Here is a 22,692-nt window from a genome sequence, read left to right on the forward strand (position 1 = left end):
CCTTCGGGAGTCTGACTTTCAGTTGCAAGACAACCCGTTGAACCTCATTTGGACCTGGGGGGAGGGGGTTTAAAGGGGGGCCTGGGGGGGAGGGGGTTTAAAGGGGGGCCTGGGGGGGAGGGGTTTAAAGGGGGGCCTGGGGGGGAGGGGTTCAAAGGGGGGTCTGGGCCTGGACCAGAAGGCTTCACACGCTTCCAGAACAATGTTTCCCAGCTGCACTTTGAGGACAGAGAGCAGAGGAAGCTGGTTCTGAAACATGCGTTCTTTGAATAGAAGTCTATGAGAAAGTGATGCCTGAAACCAAGATGGCCGACCACTCAAAAGCAAGTGAGTGAAGCTTCGCGAGCGGCCTCCTGGCTGCAGGTCGCGGTTTGCCGTTCTCACTGCGCATCCTTTCACAACATCGTAACAGATATCGTAAAAGATACGCAGTGAGAAGCCAATACTCATCGGCATTACATATCTATAAATCGACGCTGTCGGGGGCGTCGGAGCGAAGTCGTGCGGTCGTGGACCGACCGGTCATAGTTAATGGAGCGGAAACAGCCGTAACCTGATCTCCCTCCGGCCTCGCTCCCCCGTCTGTCATGGATATTGTCGCAGATGAAATGTTATTGCTCTTCCTTCTCATTCAGCCCCTCTACTCTTATGGGCCTTTTCTGCTGGTAGAACATTATTTTATTATTCATTATTTATCATTAAAAACCATCTGGTCATAAAGTCCTGGACCGTCTCCTGGCCGGTGAGACCTCTTCTTTTAAAACAGACCTGTCGCCTGGCAACCGGCGTCACCTCATCATGTGTTTATGAAATCAAACAAATCTCATTACATCGTTGGAGCTCCTCCATCACGCGGCGTCATTATTATTATATAAAACATTATTAACTAAAGGAACAAATCCTATTTCTTAACATTTGATATTATTGTATCGATAGGTTTTATTGTTTTATTGTTTATCTTTCTGTCATTTTGCTCTGATTTGTCTGTCAAAGCACTTTATAAACTTTTGACGATGATGTAAATTAATTCATTGTCATTATTATCAAAATAAATAAGTTTGTTATATAATTACTTTGTTTGTTATTTCATCTTTTCTGAAACCTCTGGTTGTGGTTTCCTGTCCTAAACCTAACGTTCATTTCGTGGCGTGATATCGTCCCCAAAATGTATTCAGAGTGACATCAAAGTTAAATGTGGACTGAGGAGGACGTAGAGACGCTGTATGTCAACCTGTCAATCACCTGGTAGCCCCGCCCCTAAAGCATCCCCTGCTTTATGGTCTGTTTGACTCTAAATGACCATAATGTACTAAATGAACATCATTCTGTATTGAAGAAGACTTGAAACTAGAGATTGAGACCATAAACTAATGTTTACAATGTTTACTGAGGGAATACATCAAGAGAAGTAGAGTCATTTATATAGACTTCTATACAACCAGAGGAGTCGCCCCCTGGTGGTCAGGAGAGAGAATGTAGCTTTAACACATGAAGCATAGACTTCTATACAACCAGAGGAGTCGCCCCCTGGTGGTCAGGAGAGAGAATGCAGCTTTAACACATGAAGCATAGACTTCTATACAACCAGAGGAGTCGCCCCCTGGTGGTCAGGAGAGAGAATGCAGCTTCAACACATGAAGCATAGACTTCTATACAACCAGAGGAGTCGCCCCCTGGTGGTCATGAGAGAGAATGCAGCTTCAACACATGAAGCATAGACTTCTATACAACCAGAGGAGTCGCCCCCTGGTGGTCAGGAGAGAGAATGCAGCTTTAACACATGAAGCATAGACTTCTATACAACCAGAGGAGTCGCCCCCTGGTGGTCATGAGAGAGGATGCAGCTTTAACACATGCAGCATAGACTTCTATACAACCAGAGGAGTCGCCCCCTGGTGGTCATGAGAGAGAATGCAGCTTTAACACATGCAGCATAGACTTCTATACAACCAGAGGAGTCGCCCCCTGGTGGTCATGAGAGAGAATGCAGCTTTAACACATGCAGCATAGACTTCTATACAACCAGAGGAGTCGCCCCCTGGTGGTCATGAGAGAGAATGCAGCTTTAACACATGCAGCATAGACTTGGTCTCTGTATAGAAGCCAATAGATCTCATTATCAGCCTTCACAGCTGCACTGATGGACGTGGCCGGAGGAGATAGGAGAGGAAACAAGGACCCGGGGCTCCGGCTGAAAGGCAGGAGGAGGCTCTGGTTTCACCCGATTACATTTCAGGGCTATTTCTGGAGGGGTCTCCAACGCCGCCCAACAGGGGCTTCTGACAATGGAGAGCGGTAACAAAAGGGAGACGAGAATCACACAGAAAACCTGATTGAACCACAGAAATGAGACGAGAAGATGATTCAAAACATGATTGAACTTAACAGGATTAACATGCTCCTCCGTTATTATGGATGACATTCAGATGCAATGTTTTACTGAGTGCATCTGGAACATTTATTGTTTTATTTTAAATATTAAATATTATTCCCGTGAAGACGCACACTTCCTCCGATCATCTACAAAGCGTGTGCTGACGCTGCACATTCTGTTTATGGCCGTTCAGCATGTTTGTTTATGGGATGCAGACGAGACGGCGTTCAGAAACAGAGATTTCAGCACGAGCAGCTTCAGTTGATGAAACGTTGGAATAACACGATAAACACAAAATATCTGCTCTGTGTTTAATGCACACACGGGGGACACTTATCAAAAAATAAACTGAGATGATCCGTAGTGCAATTATTATTATTATAGGGCACCAAAGAAAAGCTCCATCTTAAACCACAAATAAACATGGATCCAGTATTTCATTGGAGTTTTGCACGTTTGTCTGAATGTTGACAAAAGAATAATAAAAAAAAAACGTTTCTCTCAAGTTTCTTTCCAGCAAACTTCTTAGAAATGATGTATCTGTAAAATAAAGCTTCTCTGAAACACAACAGCTTATGCCAGGGTGCTGGAGAGGAGGCTCCGACCGCTTGTCGAACCTCAGATTCAGGACGAACAGTGCGGATTCCGTCCCGGTCGTGGAACAGTGGACCAGCTCTTTACCCTCGCAAGATTACTGGAGGGGTCCTGGGAGTTTGCCCAACCAGTTTACATGTGCTTTGTAGACCTGGAGAAGGCTTTCGACCGGGTCCCTCGGGGGTTTTTGTGGGGGGTGCTGCGGGAGTATGGGGTGCCGGACCCGTTGGCACGGGCCATCCGGTCTCTGTACGCCTGCAGTAGGAGCTGTGTTCGTCTCCTCGGTAGTAAGTCAGACACGTTCCCGGTGGGTGTTGGCCTCCGCCAGGGCTGCCCTTTATCACCGGTCCTGTTCGTGACCTTCACGGACAGGATATCTAGGCGCAGCCAGGGGGCGGAGAGGATCCGGTTCGGGAGTCTCGGGATCGCCTCTCTGCTGTTTGCGGATGATGTGGTCCTGTTTGCCTCCTCGGACCGTGACCTCCAGCATTCACTGGGGCGTTTTGCAGCCGAGTGCGAAGCGGCAGGGATGAGAGTTAGCACCTCCAAATCTGAGGCCATGGTGCTCTGCCGGAAACCGGTGGATTGCTCCCTCCAGGTGGGGGCAAACTGCCTACCCCAAGCGAAGGAGTTCAAGTATCTCGGGGTCTTGTTCACGAGTGAGGGTAAGGTGGAGCGGGAGATCGACAGGCGGATCGGTGCGGCTGCAGCAGTAAAACAGGCGCTGTACTGGTCCGTCTTGGTGAAGAGGGAGCTGAGCCGGAAGGCAAAGCTCTCCATTTACTGGTCGGTCTACGTTCCAACCCTCACCTATGGTCACGAACTCTGGGTCGTGACCGAAAGAACGAGATCTCGGATACAAGCGGCCGAAATGAGCTTCCTCCGTAGGGTGGCCGGGCTCAGCCTTAGAGATAGGGTAAGGAGCTCGGACATCAGGGGGGAGCTTGGAGTCGAGTCGCTGCTCCTTCGTGTCGAAAGGAGTCAGCTGAGGTGGTTCGGGCATCTAGTTAGGATGCCTCCTGGACGCCTCCCATTAGAGGTTTTCCGGGCACGTCCAACTGGTAGGAGGCCCCGGGGAAGACCGAGGACACGCTGGAGGGATTATATCTCCTGGCTGGCCTTGGAACGCCTCGGGATCCCCCAGAATGAGCTGGAAAGTGTTGCGGGTGAGAGGGAAGCCTGGGTCGGCCTGCTGAACCTGCTGCCACCGCGACCCGACCCCGGATAAGAGCTGATAATGGATGGATGGATGGATGGATGAAACACAACAGCCTTTCAGAATGAAGGCTGGACCACAGGGACGGGCATCAGCTGATGGCGCTTCAGGCTCCGCCTCCCCACCGTTTGTGCTTCTTTGACCCCCGAGGTCACGGCCAGCGCCGACAGCAGAGACGTCAACGTTGTTTACGGGAGGTCACGTGACCTGCGGTGTTTACGGGAGGTCACGTGACCTGCGGTGTTTACGGGAGGTCACGTGACCTGCGGTGTTTACGGGAGGTCGAGGGCTTCGTGCGGACGCAACGCCGGCAATGAAAAAGAAGTCGAGGAAAATGTTTTGGCGGAGAAAGAAAAGTTCAAATTCGTGAATAAATGTCTCTGAAAAGTCATATTTCCATCTTGTTCTGCAAAAGGGTTTCCATGGTTACCTTCTGACTGGAGCTCCTCTGTTGTAGTAATCACATGTTGATGTTGGGCAACATCGTCTCTGTCGACATGGATTATTACGCAATATCTGAGATCATTTCAGTGTGTGTCACAGTTTATGTTTTATGTTTGCAAAGAAGTTCATCTGACCTCAAGGACTTCAGACCAGATGCCCTCACATCCCATAACCATCCATCTATCCATCCATCCATCCATCTATCCATCCATCCATCCATCCATCTATCCATCTATCCAACTATCCATCTATCCATCCATCCATCCATCTATCCATCCATCCATCCATCTATCCATCTATCCAACTATCCATCTATCCATACATCCATCTATCCTTCTATCCAACCATCCATCCATCTATCTATCTATCTATCTATCCATCCGTCCGTCCGTCCATCTATCTATCCATCCATCCATCTATCTATCTATCCATCTATCCAACTATCCATCTATCCATACATCCATCTATCCTTCTATCCAACCATCCATCTATCTATCTATCCATCCATCTATCTATCTATCTATCTATCTATCTATCCATCCACCTATCTATCCATCCATCCATCTATCTATCTATCTATCCATCTATCTATCTATTATATTTAATGATTTGTATTATCTGGACCTTGGGTCTGAAATAATGTTTGATTGATTGATTGATATATAAGATAAGATAACAAAATTATATGATATGTTATGATTAGATATGATAGGAGAAAAACAATTATTAAGTGTAAAATAAATAATAACGACACCGTTGCAAAATACCACACTATAGCAAACAGAATAAATAAATATAGGAAGCATTTAAACTGAAATATAAAAAGACAAAAACAAGAGTAAAAATATAAAGTCTATAAGACGTGATAATAACAAGACTAATGGGAACTAACATATAAAAAGTAATATTGGGCATTTTATTGAGAGATATATTGTCAATGATAATAAAGAAGTCATATTGCACATAATAGTTAGAAATGTTGGCAAAGCTAACGGAAGGAAGTGGGTTCAGGTTTGGAGGTGAGGATGTTTGAACTGGAACAGGAAGTCGGTCGTGAAGATCAGGACGTAAACAGGAAGTCATGTGACGATCACAGACATAAGAAGGGTTTTGGAGCCTTGAGTTCTCCATCTTAGTTTTTATGAACCAATGATGTCACATCTCCTTATTCGTGTCTCATTTGATCTTTTATCAAGTGTTTCACGTAAATAAACTTAAATATGAATAATATTATACATTACATACAACGGACGAGCAAACTGGTGGAGATGTAAAAACCCAGAGATGCGTTCAGTGCCTGTCAGGTTTTAGAAACTGGTTCATCGTGAACCCGTTTAGCTCTCGTTAGACAACCGACACTCAGTCACCACCTTCCTCCTCCCCCCTGCTGACCCCACGACCCCCCCCCACCCCCAACCCTTCAAAATTAAACACCAGCGCTCTGCTCTCAGAAACCCCGATGACGGATCCACCAGGAGCCGGTTCAGGAGGGCGACGCAAGTACGGAGAACACGAGTGGTTTGTTTGTTTTGGAGTCGGTTCCCACACAGGAAGTTGATGCAGTTTGGCGTTTGACGACCCGACGCGACCTCAGAGTTGGAGCCTGCCGAACCCTTTCGCCACCGGCCCGGATGAACCCGATGCGGCTTCATTTCACACGTTTTAATCAAAGACTTGTTGGGAAAAACCTTCCCAGAGAAGACGTGAGGGGTCAAAGGTCAGAGGAAGGAGGCATCGCTCCACCTCTCTGGCCTCATTCTCAGATGAACTATATCCGCGGTGTGATGTGGTGAAACTGATGACATCACCCGGTCGGTGTTTCATGAATCCTCCAGCTCCTCTGAACATGGTGGAGGTCGGAGGTCGAGATAAACGGGTTCTTCTGGAGGTGAAACATGAATCTTTAACGAAACACAGACGCCGACAGACAGATGATCCTCCACAGATGGAAGATCTTAAATATCTCTCTGCTGCAACATAAACCTGAAGAAACATGCTGTGAGGTTATAGAAACCTCAACTTGAGAGTCCTTTTGATCTGGAACTCGATGTTTACGTCTTCCCCCTGAGGAGTTACATTAAATACACTTTAATTATGAACTCTGTGTAATTATATATGCTTCATGACCTTTAACCTTCACGGAGGGAACGGGTTAAAGATTCCCCTGGTGGTCAGTAGAGAGAATGCAGCTTTAACACATAGACTTCTATACAACCAGAGGAGTCGCCCCCTGGTGGTCAGGAGAGAGAATGCAGCTTTAACACATGAAGCATAGACTTCTATACAACCAGAGGAGTCGCCCCCTGGTGGTCAGGAGAGAGAATGCAGCTTTAACACATGAAGCATAGACTTCTATACAACCAGAGGAGTCGCCCCCTGGTGGTCAGGAGAGAGAATGCAGCTTTAACACATGAAGCATAGACTTCTATACAACCAGAGGAGTCGCCCCCTGCTGGTCAGTAGAGAGAATGCAGCTTTAACACATGAAGAATAGACTTCTATACAACCAGAGGAGTCGCCCCCTGGTGGTCAGTAGAGAGAATGCAGCTTTAACACATGAAGAATAGACTTCTATACAACCAGAGGAGTCGCCCCCTGGTGGTCAGTAGAGAGAATGCAGCTTTAACACATGAAGAATAGACTTCTATACAACCAGAGGAGTCGCCCCCTGGTGGTCTAATGGCTGATGAAGTTTCACGTTTTCTTTCCTGCTTCGTTATCAGAGCAGAACATTCTGTACATTCTTCAGATGTTGCTTCTGAAACTGGGAGTTGAGATAAGAAGATTGAAACACAACTCGATGACCAGCAGCAGCTTGAACCTTTATTGTCCCACACTAAAACCAGATCATCTCCTCGACCACACACTATTTATCTCAACGTATTTATCTCAACGTTAGACATAAACTCACATTTCATAATTCATTTTTTACTCTTCATGACTTCTGCTGAATGAATAAATACATCTAAAAGAAATGTGAATTAAATGGAAATGGAATTAAAAAATGGATTAAATGTATGTTGCTTTCTTGATCTTCATCGTAGCCTCCACTGGAGATTTTTAACACTTCCTGTTTCTAAAGCTTTTCTGTAAAATCCTTAATAGTTATATATATTTTGATACATATATATATATATATATATATATATATATATAATATTTAAATATATATAAATATACTGTCCAACTCAATATAGATATATATTTATTTATACATATATACTTTTTTTATGTAAATATGTATATATATTTTTAGATATACAGTATGTATATATGTATAAATATATTTAAATATATATCTAAAAAAAGATTATTATATATATATTTAAATATATATACAAATATATATATTTGTATACATATATATTATATATATTTAAATATAAAAATATATATGTACAAATATACATATAAATATAAAAATATATATATGTATAAATATATATAAAAAATACATATGTATAAAATATACATATATTTAAATATAACAATATATATTTATATATACATGTATAAACGCGATGCACTGACCGTGGAAGGTCCGGTTCCACATCCTCTTGGTGACGACGGTCCCTGGCGGCCGGCCGGCGGACTCCGCCATGGTCTCGTTCAGAGCGTGCGTGTAGAGCATCAAACCGTCGTAGAACCCTCCGGCGATGATGTTCATCTGGAGAGAAGCAGAACGTTTTATTCCCATGATCCTCTGCTTCAAGTCTCTCTTCCTCCTGCTCATGTTTGGTGTGTTTAATGGCCGTGAAGGGTTAATGCACCCAATTACTGCACCAGAGTGAAGAGCGGGAGGTGGGATCTGACCCCGTGACCCCGGCCTCCAATTAACACAACCGGCTGATGACGTTGGCTGAACACAGAATTTACAATCCTGGTTAATGGTTAAAATAAATTAACATAAAAGGAATTACAGAACGTTAATGGAGACGGAAAAACATCAGAAAAACACACGTGTGTGTGTGTGTGAGAGTGTGTGAGTGTGTGTGTGTGTGTGTGTGTGTGAGTGTGTGTGAGTGTGTGTGTGTGTGTGTGTGTGTGTGTGAGTGTGTGTGTGTGTGTGTGAGTGTGTGTGTGTGTGTGTGTGAGTGTGTGTGTGTGTGTGATTTGGAAACAGTGAGCATGAATATATGAATATAAAATTGTACGGTTCATGAAATGGAAAACAAAAGTTAGTAATTAGATGTTGTGTTGATGTTGTTCTTATATTTATATAGATATCAGTCATATATCTATAAATATATATATATATATATATATATATATAACTGATATCTATATATCTATCTCTAGATATATAGATACATATAACATGACTGAAGATCTCAACGCTGACCGATGAAGAACGACAGCGTTATGCAAATATGTAATTAGTGTCGTCAGAGAAGCTGGACGGCTTAATTTAGTCTGCTGATGTTATCCTGTCACACACACACACACACACACACACACACTCACACACACACACACACTTTCACACAGACACACACACACACACTCACACACACACACACTTTCACACAGACACACACACACACACACACACACACACACACACACACACACACACACACACACACACACACACACACACACACACACACACACACACACACACACACACACACACACACACACACACACTCACCAGTGAGTCCTCGACGGTGTAGTTGAACATCTTCTTGGCGTCGGTCTTCAGGTCGGAGACAAACTGTCGGTACTCGTGGTTCTGCGGTTCTCTGTACGTCAAGATCTTTACACTCTGAAACAGGAAGAGGAGGATTTTAAGGACAGGAACATTGATTTGAATAATCTCATTATTTTATATTTGTCTTCCATTAAACATTAATTTTATTGTCTGTATATTTCTACTAAATCCACCTAAAGTCACCATTACGTAACGCCTCATTTGCATATTTAAACATAACATTTCATACAACTTGTAACACTAACCTGGCTTTATATGAAGATTCAATGTAAACGTGTTCAGACGTAATCTTGTAAACTTTAGTTCTTGTAGAGCCACAACATGAATATAAATATACATATTAGTATATGTATAAATATATACTAGTTTGAGGTGAAACCGGATGGAAACACGAGATAAACCTCCTATAATCCTTCACAATAAAAGCCCCTGTTGTAGAAGACGGACGTTAACGATGACACGTTGACTCTGTGGAGCTGATGAGCTGTGAGCCGTCTCCCTGTTGTGCATTCCTTCTCCAGGCTGCTGCTAATACTGCTGCTGCTAATACTGTTAATACTGCTGCTGCTAATACTTCTGCTGCTAATACTGTTAATACTGCTGCTGCTAATACTGCTGCTGCTAATACTGCTGCTGCTAATACTGTTAATACTGCTGCTGCTAATACTGCTGCTGCTAATACTGCTAATACTGCTGCATGCTAATACTGCTGCTGCTAATACTACTGCTGCTGCTAATACTGCTGCTGCTAATACTGCTAATACTGCTGCTGCTAATACTGTTAATACTGCTGCTGCTAATACTGCTGCTGCTAATACTGTTAATACTGCTGCTGCTAATACTGCTGCTGCTAATACTGTTAATACTGCTGCTGCTAATACTGCTGCTGCTAATACTGCTAATACTGCTGCATGCTAATACTGCTGCTGCTAATACTACTGCTGCTAATACTGCTGCTGCTGCTAATACTGCTGCTGCTAATACTGCTAATACTGCTGCTGCTAATACTGCTGCTGCTAATACTGTTAATACTGCTGCTGCTAATACTGCTGCTGCTAATACTGCTGCTGCTAATACTGTTAATACTGCTGCTGCTAATACTGCTGCTGCTAATACTGCTAATACTGCTGCATGCTAATACTGCTGCTGCTAATACTACTGCTGCTAATACTGCTGCTGCTGCTAATACTGCTGCTGCTAATACTGCTGCATGCTAATACTGCTGCTGCATGCTAATACTGCTGCTGCTGCTAATACTGCTGCATGCTAATACTGCTGCTGCTAATACTGCTGCTGCTAATACTGCTGCATGCTAATACTGCTGCTGCTAATACTACTGCTGCTAATACTGCTGCATGCTAATACTGCTGCTGCTAATACTGCTGCATGCTAATACTACTGCTGCTAATAGTGCTGCATGCTAATACTGCTGCTGCTAATACTGCTGCTGCTAATACTGCTGCATGCTAATACTGCTGCTGCTAATACTGCTAATACTGCGGATGCTAATACTGCTGCTGCTGCTAATACTGCTGCATGCTAATACTGCTGCTGCTAATACTGCTGCATGCTAATACTGCTGCTGCTAATACTCCTACTGATGCTAATACTGCTGCTGATGCTAATACTGCTAATAATGCTGCTGCTGCTAATACTGCTGCTGATGCTAATACTGCTGCTGATGCTAATACTGCTGCTGCTAATACTGCTGCTGATGCTAATACTGCTGCTGATGCTAATACTGCTAATAATGCTGCTGCTGCTAATACTGCTGCTGCTGCTAATACTGCTAATACTACTGCTGCTAATACTGCTAATACTGCGGATGCTAATACTGCTAATACTGCTGCTAATACTGCTGCATGCTAATACTGCTGCTGCTAATACTGCTGCTGCTGCTAATACTGCTGCTGCTATTACTGCTTCTGCTAATACTGTTAATACTGCTGCTGCTAATACTGTTAATCAAAGTCAAACAGTCAGCTTTATTTGTCATTTCTTTGATGTGCAAACATACAAAGATCTGAAATTGTGTTTCTCCCCATGTCCAACATAAAGTGATAATAATAAAGTGCAAAACAGATAACAACAAAGAACATGTAGACAACATATAAGTTAAGATACACATAAGACTTTACAAGTGTATTTTAGCAGCAGTCGGACATGGAGTTCCAGCAGCATAATTTAGACATGTGTCTAAAAGGAGAGTGGGGAGAGTGGGGAGAGTGGGGAGAGTGGGGAGAGTGGGGAGAGTGGGGAGAGTGTTCAGCTTCCTGACAGCCTGGTGGATCAAGCTGTTTGACAGTCTGGTGGTGCGAGCCCGGAGGCTCCGGTATCTCCTCCCAGAGGGCAGGAGGCTGAAGAGACCGTGTGAGGGGGGGCAGGAGTCGCTCACGATCATGGTCACTTTGCGGGTGAGGCGGGTGTTATATATGTCCTGCAGGGAGGGGAGGGGGGGGGGGGGGGGGGGGGGGGAGTGAGGCACCGATGATGCGTCCAGCTGTGTTCACTATGCACTGCAGGGCTTTCCTGTTGTAGTCAGTGCAGCTTCCGCCCCACACAGTGATGCAGTTGGTCAGGATGCTCTCAATGGTGGTAAAAAGTGCACATGATGGGTGGGGGGGTTCTTGCCTTCCTCAGTTTCCGGAGGAAGTAGAGGCGCCTCTGTGCTTTCTTTGCCAGGGATGTTGTGTTGGCTGTCCAGGAGAGGTCCTCACTGATGTCCACCCCCAGGAATTTGGTGCTGCTCACTCTCTCTATGACAGCACCATTGACGGTCAGCGGTGGGTGTTCAGTGTGGCCTCTCCGGAAGTCAACAACAATCTCCTTGGTCTTGCTGTTGTTGAGAAGGAGGTTGTTGTCTCCGCACCACGTGGTCAGAAGACAGACCTCCTTCCTGTAGTGGGTCTCATCATCCTTGGTGATGACCAGGGTTGTGTCGTCTGCAGACTTGACCATGTGGTTGGTGCTATAGGTGGTTTTGCAGTCATGAGTCAGCAAGGTGAAGAGTAGTGGGCTGAGCACACAGCCCTGAGGGGCCCCCGTGCTCAATGTGATGCTGCTCGAGGTGTTGTTGCCCACACGTACTGACATGACTAGTCTTTCAAAGCACTTCATTATTATGGGGGTAAGTGCCACCAGACGATAGTCATTAAAGCCGGACGGAGTGGGTTTCTTTGGCACAGGTATGATGGTGGTGGCCTTGAAACACTTTGGAACGACAGCTTGTCTCAGAGAAGTGTTAAAGTGTTAAAGACATCCGCGAAGACATCCTTAAGCTCCTCTGCGCAGTCCTTCAACACACGACCAGGGATGTTGTCTGGACCTGTTGCCTTGCGGGTGTTAATATTGGAGAGTGTCCTCTTCACAATGGCAGCAGACAGGCACAGGACATAATACTGCTGCTGCTAATACTGCTAATAGTGCTGCTGCTAATACTGCTAATACGGCAGCTGCTAATACTGCTAATAGTGCTGCTGCTAATACTGCTAATACTGCTGCTGCTAATACTGCTAATAGTGCTGCTGCTAATAGTGCTACTACTGCGCCGTCTCCCTGTCTGTTCTGCATTCCTTCTCCACGCTGCATGCTAATAGTGCTAATACTGCTAATAGTGCTGCTGCTAATACTGCCAATACTGCTGCTGCTAATACTGCTAATACTGCTAATAGTGCTACTACTGCGCCGTCTCCCTGTCTGTCCTACATTCCTTCTCCAGGCTGCATGCTAATACTGCTAATAGTGCTGCTGCTAATACTGCTAATACTGCTAATAGTGCTAATACTGAGCCGTCTCCCTGTCTGTTCTGCATTCCTTCTCCAGGCTGCATGTTGTCTCTCTAAACACGCCGATGTTGTTTGAGTGCAGCTCTCCTGTTGTCCTTTGTCCTGGACCAGGGATCCACGTCAGGCTCATCCTTCAGCTGACTCCATCTTTGTTTACCAAAGACGGGCGGAGCTTCACCCTGCTGCTGCTAATACTGCTAATAGTGCTGCTGCTAATACTGCTAATACTGCTGTTGCTAATACTACTAATACTACTGCTGCTAATACTGCTGTTGCTAATACTGCTGCTGCTAATACAGTTAATACCGCTGCTGCTAATACTGCTGTTGATAATACTGCTAATACTGCTGCTGCTAATGCTGCTAATACTGCTGCTGCTAATGCTGTTAATACTGCTGCTGCTAATACTGCTAATACAGAAGAAAGAAAGACAATGAAAGAGAGATGGAGAAATAGAGAGCAAGAGAGAGGGGGGAGGGAGCGAGGAAGGAAGGAATGACAGAAGAAAGGAGAGAAAGAAAGAGAGGTAGAGGAAGTAAAGGAGAAAATCATCCAATTTCACATCTGCCCGTCACTCTTTAACAGCTGTGTGTATGTGTGTGTATGTGTATGTGTATGTGTGTGTGCGTGTGTATGTGTGTGTGTGTGTGTGTGTGCATGTGTGTGTGTGTGTGTGTGTGTGCATGTGTGTGTGTGTGGAGCAGGATCAGTATAGATAAAAGCTCATTTGGAGGACAAAGAAGATGGAGCTAAGTGAGGAGACGCTTCAGAGAAACCTGTGAAATCAGGTTTTTCTCTGTCTGCCGTGTGTCGAAACCAGAGCTCTGGCTCTATCTCTGAACGTGACCTCTGACCCCGCTGTGGCGTCAGGAACAGAACAATTTACAGGGTCACATTTGAAATAGGATTTCCTTTCAGGAACACAACTAAAATCTGCAGACTGACTGCACATCGTTAGTTTTATTTGTTCGTATCAGATTCACCTCTGCAGGGACATTTCTCACAGTTTCTTCTCTTCTCATTCAACTGTTGCTCTTTGAACAGCGTTTTGTTCTCTGTTTACTGAACTAAATCAAATCTACACCACGTAGCACGAGAGGCCGATCCCACTCGTCTCTAGAAACGTTCCTCTCTTGCACCGCGCTACGCGTTTTAAAGGTGCATAAAGGTTTGCACGTCAACGTCACACTAGACAGCCAATCAAATCGAATAAAGCGGGCTTTACTGCTTTACCACTGATTTCCTGTTTTGACAAGAACTTATATTAGCAGTTTTTATTTACGATGTACCATAATTATTACTGCATTTTAAGTGGTATATTTCTCTTGCCACTTCTCTAGCGACATGTTTTTAGAAATGTGTTTTTAGCAACGTGTTTCTAGCGACATGTTTTTAGCAACGTGTTTTTAGCAACGTGTTTCTAGCGACATGTTTTTAGCAATGTGTTTTTAGCAACGTGTTTTTAGCGACATGTTTTTAGCAATGTGTTTTTAGCGACATGTTTTTAGAAATGTGTTTTTAGCAGCGTGTTTTAGCAACGTGTTTCTAGCGACATGTTTTTAGCAATGTGTTTTTAGCAATGTGTTTTTATCAACGTGTTTTTATCATCATGTTTCTAGCGACATGTTTTTAGCAATGTGTTTTTATCAACGTGTTTCTAGTGACATGTTTTTAGCAATGTGTTTTTAGCAATGTGTTTTTAGCAGCGTGTTTTTAGCAATGTGTTTTTAGCAACGTGTTTTTAGCAACGTGTTTCTAGCGACATGTTTTTAGCAATGTGTTTTTAGCAACGTGTTTCTAGCAACGTGTTTCTAGCGACATGTTTTTAGCAATGTGTTTTTAGCAATGTGTTTTTAGCAATGTGTTTTTAGCAACGTGTTTCTAGCAACGTGTTTCTAGCGACATGTTTTTAGCAACGTGTTTCTAGCGACATGTTTCTAGCGACATGTTTCTAGCGACATGTTTTTAGCAACGTGTTTCTAGCGACATGTTTTTAGCAATGTGTTTTTAGCAACGTGTTTCTAGCAACGTGTTTCTAGCGACATGTTTTTAGCAATGTGTTTTTAGCAATGTGTTTTTAGCAATGTGTTTTTAGCAACGTGTTTCTAGCAACGTGTTTCTAGCGACATGTTTTTAGCAATGTGTTTTTAGCAGCGTGTTTTTAGCAGCGTGTTTTTAGCAGCGTGTTTTTAGCAGCGTGTTTTTAGCAGCGTGTTTTTAGCAACGTGTTTCTAGCGACATGTTTTTAGCAATGTGTTTTTAGCAACGTTTTTTTAGCAACGTGTTTCTAGCGACATGTTTCTAGCAATGTGTTTTTAGCAACGTGTTTTTAGCAACGTTTTTTTAGCAACGTGTTTTTAGCAACGTTTTTTTAGCAACGTGTTTCTAGCGACATGTTTTTAGCAACGTGTTTATAGCTCGGAGGATGAACAAGGACCGATATGCTCAACGAGCTGTTCGCTGCATTATTCTCATAAAATCCAGAGGACGGCCAAACAAAATGAACCGTGAAGAATCAAGAAGACAACGAGTGAAGCCAGCGACACGCCATAAACCTCCACAATGACGAGTAGGGATTATAATTATATGAGAACTCATATCTCATATTCTTAAACTACTTTATTGCCTATAAACCTTGTAAAGAAACAAAGGTTGACTATCCTGTAAATAATTAAATTTGGCTGCTAAATATTTACTTTTTAGTACTTCCTATTTCTAAAACATTTTTGTAAAATTCCTCAACAGGTAAATAGTGATTTTATCAGTGAGCATTTTGTGACTCACGACTTTAATCCTGCACGAAGTTATAAAAATGACCACGCCTACGAGTATTAATACTCTTCATCAAGAAGAAAGGGAGGGGCGGTGGTCCCTCTGCTGCAGCATCTTTGCTGGATCCGGTTTCTTGTTTAGAAAACGACCCACAACCACAAAGGGAACCTGATCTGAGCTCACTTTATTAATTATCAGAAAGAAGTGCTGCGTAACATAATTAGGTATCTGCTCCTCGCTCCCAGCTGGAGGCGACATCTCCGACACCAGATTTCTATCAGCACTCGCTAATCAGCTGAAATGAAACCTGGTCCTGGGGTCTGGTTGAGCTGCTCTCTGGGGTGTAGAGGGGTCCAGACGTCACTGGACTCCAGCTGTTACACGTCAACATGTCAGAAGCACGTGTCATCGTCAGCGTTCATTAAACCTGTTTCTGCCACCTCATAGCCACCAAACAGCAACTCCTCATAACTAATGAGACCCTGTGAGACTCTATGAGTCCCTACGAGACTTTGTAAGACTCTGTGAGACTCTGTGAGTCCCTACGAGACTTTGTAAGACTCTGTGAGACTCTGTGAGACCCTGTGAGACCCTTGTGAGACTCTGTGAGTCCCTACGAGACTTTGTAAGACTCTGTGAGACTCTGAGTCCCTACGAGACCCTGTAAGACCACCCTGTGAGACCCTGTAAGACCCTGTGAGACCCTGTAAGACCCTGTGAGAGCATCCTGTTGTAAGAAGACAACCGGAGCGTGTTTCAAGAAGCTGCCTGTTTTATTCCATCAAAGGATTTTCATTATTATGAAATCTTCTTTTAATGAGACACTATATGTATATTTCTTCCATAACACGTCTACTTTCATTCTAGAGGAAAAACACATTTATTTGACCCTCTTCACCTGGAGAGTCGTCAACATGTGAAATGTAACTTTAATCTGTTTAAAGGACGTTTTCTCTCCATGAGTTTGTTCTCAGACTTCAGCAGCTCTTACATCACCAAACGTTACACGTTCATTCATAAATATATTACGAAGCTTTATGCAGAGGGGTTAGTTCACACAGCATTCAGAGACTCATTTATACACATTTATTAATAAAACTATATATTATGAAGCTTTATGCAGAGGGGTTAGTTCACACAGCATTCAGAGACTCATTTATACACATTTATTAATAAAACTATATATTATGAAGCTTTATGCAGAGGGGTTAGTTCACACAGCATTCAGAGACTCATTTATACACATTTATTAATAAAACTATATATTATGAAGCTTTATGCAGAGGGGTTTGTTCACGCAGCATTCAGAGACTCATTTATACACATTTATTAATAAAAACTATATATTATGAAGCTTTATGCAGAGGGGTTAGTTCACACAGCATTCAGAGACTCATTTATACACATTTATTAATAAAACTATATATTATGAAGCTTTATGCAGAGGGGTTTGTTCACGCAGCATTCAGAGACTCATTTATACACATTTATTAATAAAACTATATATTATGAAGCTTTATGCAGAGGGGTTTGTTCACGCAGCATTCAGAGACTCATTTATACTACATTTTAGTAATAATAAAAACATGGAGAAAATTGATTATTTGACAGTATTTTCTGATTTTGGGACTTCTACAAAGAGATATCATGAATCCACTCTGTAAAAACCTTTGACTCTAATGTGTCAACAAAAATAAACAATAATTTTGAACCTGGATTCATCCAACGTTCAGAACCATGTTCTGTAAATGTATGAAAGTTAGCACAATACAATCATGACTCATCTGCATAGCAAATCATAATTTCAGAAAACTGTCTTAATGTAAGTAATTGACTGGGGAAGTGTCCTCTCCATTATTATTTGATTTATATATATAATACATTTGTTTAGTTGTTGACCCTTTTCACCTGTGTCTGCTGAAAGGAACGTCAGGTTCAGGACAAATAGGGAATAATATGATCTATGACGGGAAGGTGTCATAAACAAAGAGGTCAGCGATGACCTCTGCAAAGTGTGTTTCCTGTGTGCTATTGAGCGGTTCCTGACGTAAAGAGCTTGATGATCTAAAGCTGGAGACGTGCTCACCTGGAAGGCCTCCCTGGCCACGGCGTCGTCCTCGTCCCCGCGCGCCCACGGCTGCCCGCGTCGGGAGTTCAGACTGTCCCCGAACACGTCGATGTAGAAGAAGACGTATTGCTCGTGGGGGAGATCGGCCTGCCGGAACTCAACCATCAACTTCCTGAAGATGTCGGGCGAGCAGCAGACAAACATCACTGGGAGGAAAGAAGGAGACGTGATGGTTTATTATTTCGATGGACCGACAGTGACCTTGTGAGGCGACTGGTGTGTCACATGACGGTGTAAACAGGAAGTAGATTGGTTACTGAGTGGTCGACACGATGTCTCACGTCTTTCCTCTCGTTTTCTTGTCGTCTGAAGATCTGGAGAACATTTATGCTTTTGTTCCTTTACAGTTTCTTTGTGAACTTCATTCGTTTCCATGGAAAAAGAATAGAGTAAAAAAATGCAATAATAGATATCGACATGAAACTTCACCAGTTCATTGCTGACATTAAGAGGGTTCTTTTTTCTGAAATGTTATGTCTAAATATGCAAATGAGGCATTATCTAATGGTGACTTTAGGTGGATTTATATGAAATCTACAGATGCAAACAGACAAAGTTGTAAAATAAATGTTTTCTTTCATCTAGATTGAAAAAAGTTCTGTTATGAAAGAAAAATAGACCAGAAATCTGTACACGACCCACAACACATCATCGTCATGGAGGTGTGAGTCCTTGGTTGGTTTGTGAATAGACGCTGTTGATCTTTTGTACGGAGAGGAGAATCAATAATCAATAACAACATGGACGCCACCCACGGGGACTGCAGACAGCTGGAGGCGAGACAAGCTGTGAGTGTGTGTGTGTGTGTGTGTTTCGCACACTGATAAAAACCCATTAGTCGTCAGTAGCTGATACTTTCTATTGAGACTTAGACAGAATCAATATGATATTGTGTGATAGACGGTATGCCGTACTCGGCCTCTGATTGGCTCACCATGAAACAGACACAATTCATGTCGAGTTACTCTGGAGATCCGTCACACTTTATTCTCTATTCTACTCCTCTGGTTGTATAGAAGTCTATGCTTCATGTGTTAAAGCTGCATTCTCTCTCCTGACCACCAGGGGGCGACTCCTCTGGTTGTATAGAAGTCTATGCTTCATGTGTTAAAGCTGCATTCTCTCTCCTGACCACCAGGGGGTGACTCTTCTGGTTGTATAGAAGTCTATGCTTCATGTGTTAAAGCTGCATTGTCTCTCCTGACCACCAGGGGGCGACTCCTCTGGTTGTATAGAAGTCTATGCTTCATGTGTTAGAGCTGCATTCTCTCTACTGACCACCAGGGGGCGACTCCTCTGGTTGTATAGAAGTCTATGCTTCATGTGTTAAAGCTGCATTCTCTCTCCTGACCACCAGGGGGCGACTCCTCTGGTTGTATAGAAGTCTATGCTTCATGTGTTAGAGCTGCATTCTCTCTCCTGACCACCAGGGGGCGACTCCTCTGGTTGTATAGAAGTCTATGCTTCATGTGTTAGAGCTGCATTCTCTCTACTGACCACCAGGGGGCGACTCCTCTGGTTGTATAGAAGTCTATGCTTCATGTGTTAAAGCTGCATTCTCTCTACTGACCACCAGGGGGCGACTCCTCTGGTTGTATAGAAGTCTATGCTTCATGTGTTAAAGCTGCATTCTCTCTACTGACCACCAGGGGGCGACTCCTCTGGTTGTATAGAAGTCTATGCTTCATGTGTTAGAGCTGCATTCTCTCTCCTGACCACCAGGGGGCGACTCCTCTGGTTGTAGAGAAGTCTATATAAATGACTCTACTTCTCTCTTGATTTATCCGACCAAATAACTGCTTCCTCCTCCTGAAACGGTTCGTTCTCAGAACTCAAAATAGTGTCGTACTTGACCGCTACAAGCCCAGTGCATTCTGGGTGTTCTCTTCCTGGACCGTTCTGACTTTCTTGGCTTCGTCTCCGTGTCGGAGCTTCAGGAAGTCTCCGGAGGGGTGATGCCATTCCTGTCCCAGCGCCTCCATTGTTTCAGGCTTTAATAACCTCTGTGCAGGAAGTGAAAGGTGAAACCACAGAAGAACCACAGAAGAACCACAGAAGAACCGCTTCTTCTGATTGACACAGATCCAGCTTCACTGAAACGGAACCCACGATCAGATCTAAAAATACTGACTCTGCACCTTCTGACTCACCTTGTACCCAAATATCAAGAAACTACTTATTTATGTTTAATAAAGATGATGCAATACTTATTTATGTTTAATAAAGATGATGCAATACTTATTTATGTTTAATAAAGATGATGAAATACTTAGTTATGTTTGATAAAGATGATGCAATACTTAGTTATGTAGTCTGCTGCGGTGTCAGGTGGACTCAGCCCCAAAGGTCAGAGACACAACCCTGAAAAGCAGGAAGAGCGGCCCCCCCCCACGACCTCTGACCCCTGCCCACTTCCTGACCCACTGTGCTGAGATGAGGCACTAGCTCACGCCTTCCCCTCTCAGCTCTGGACATGAACGGTCTTGTGTGTTTTTTGCTCTCAGGATGAAACGACAGAAACATCAGAACCACCTGGTCCCTGAACGCCACACACTAATCCCCTTCATGAATCATCTGGGGCTGCAGTAATCCGGAGAGACATCCATTAATATAAATCACATTCAGCAGCCGTCGCTGTGTTCATGCGAGAGGTGACGCAGGAAAGAGGACCTCCTCCTCTCCTCCGTCTCCTTTGTGTTCCTTCTTCTCAGGTCTAATGCGTCCATCAGGTTTTAGTTTGTAATAAACGTCTGAAACATTCAACAACTTCCTATTTCTTTCTTTTCTTCTAACCAAGAAATGTTTCTAATTTTATTTGTTTCACACAAAAGAAACTTCAGCTTTAAAGAATGTCCGGAGATCTCTAAATGTTCTGGTTGCTTCCACTGACAGACTCATATAATATAATAATATAATATAAGAGTCTGACAACACGTTGGAGAGAACTACAAAAATAAAGTAAAAAGTAAAGAAATTCAAATAAATAAAAGTTGTGTCCATTAAATGTCAGAAAATAGTGAAAAATGTCACAATTTAGCTTCCGATATTATAGAAACAGCAGAAAATCATTGTTTTGGAGACAAATATGTTTTACCATGAGGTTCATTAATTATCGATCGTTTCCATTCAACACGTTGACTCCAAAAAGAAAACAAACAATCTCCAGCAGGAAAATCGCTTGAATACATCTTCCTGCTTCGTCCTGCCAAATTAAAGGTCACGAGAAATATCACCGCTTCTGACCTTTTACCGGCTGGTTGCCGAGGCGACCGCCAGAAAAAGCCCTAACGAGACATTTGATTAGAAGAGGAACAATTAAAGAGCTAAATAGAAATGTCGGAGTATTCATTTTAAGTATCTGACACAGACTCTTTTTAGAGGAAGGTGGGGAGTTCAATGTCTCCTCGTTATTTACAACACTCACAGTTACAATGTTAATGAACATCGTACATTAAAAAACTTTATGGAACAATGTCAATGAACAATGTTGTCAATGAACAATGTTAATGAACATCGTCAAATAAAAAACTTAATGGAACAATATTAATGAACAATGTCAATGAACAATGTTAATGAACATGGTACATTAAAAACTTTATGGAACAATGTCAATGAACAATGTTAATGAACATCGTACATTAAAAACTTTATGGAACAATGTCAATGAACAATGTTAATGAACATGGTCAATGAACAACGTCAAAACAGGAACAGGAAGTGGTCATGACGCTCCACTGCTGACACAGCTGGAACAGAGCCAGAACACACAGTGCCCACAAAGGCTTTTTCCATTTGACATTTCCTCTTGTAGCATTCATTTCTCTTTGGGAACACACTCCCAGAAACGTGTCACATGATCTCAACTGTATCTGCATTGTTTCTGCAGCTGATCCCAGATCTGAATGAGGCCGACAGTGAGTCTTAAAAACACATAATAACCTTTTGGTTTATGTACACACACACATCATTTAATAAAGTCCACTCTCTTTTCTCTCCTCCGTAAGACTGTTACGTCTTAATAAGTCGACGCAGCTGATTGGTTCTGCTGCGGTCGGTGAAACCTGCAACCCGTCCATGTCGGCGAGGTCGACGCCCACTGCCTACTGCTCATTCAGCACATCGGGCTCTTTAATTAGAGGAGGCTGTCAGCTTCCTCTTTCCTCACAGCGAAAAGACCACCCGCCGAGCTGGAACTCCTCCACCTCCTCCACCTCCACCTCCTCCACCTCCACTTCATCCTCCAACTCCTCCACCTCCACCTCCACCTCCTCCACCTCCACTTCATCCTCCACCTCCTCCACCTCCACCTCCACTTCATCCTCCACCTCCACTTCATCCTCCACCTCCACCTCCTCCACCTCCACTTCATCCTCCACCTCCTCCACCTCTACTCCATCCTCCTCCACCTCCTCCACCTCCACTTCATCCTCCACCTCCTCCACCTCCACCTCCTCCACTTCATCCTCCACCTCCTCCACCTCCACCTCCTCCACCTCCACCTCCTCCACCTCCACTTCATCCTCCACCTCCACTTCATCCTCCACCTCCACCTCCTCCACCTCCACTTCATCCTCCACCTCATCCACCTCTACTCCATCCTCCTCCACCTCCACTTCATCCTCCACCTCCACTTCATCCTCCACCTCCACCTCCTCCACCTCCACT

The 22,692-nt window shown here is 43.6% G+C and overlaps 1 protein-coding gene across 2 annotated transcripts in view; it reads right to left on the minus strand.

Annotated features, from left to right (window-relative positions):
* Positions 1-22,692, minus strand: part of npr1b (natriuretic peptide receptor 1b) — a 56,039-nt gene that overhangs the window by 17,644 nt on the left and 15,703 nt on the right. For both annotated transcript variants that reach the window (XM_034554455.1, XM_034554454.1), the window contains 3 exons: positions 17,986-18,173; positions 9,283-9,396; positions 8,160-8,295 (listed from right to left, as the gene is read on the minus strand). In XM_034554455.1, coding sequence (XP_034410346.1) covers positions 8,160-8,295; positions 9,283-9,396; positions 17,986-18,173 — 438 coding nt within the window. The remainder of the gene's footprint in view (positions 1-8,159; positions 8,296-9,282; positions 9,397-17,985; positions 18,174-22,692) is intronic.

Source organism: Cyclopterus lumpus, chromosome 16, assembly GCF_009769545.1.
Source record: "Cyclopterus lumpus isolate fCycLum1 chromosome 16, fCycLum1.pri, whole genome shotgun sequence".
In the NCBI taxonomy this organism is placed as follows: Eukaryota; Metazoa; Chordata; class Actinopteri; order Perciformes; family Cyclopteridae; genus Cyclopterus; species Cyclopterus lumpus.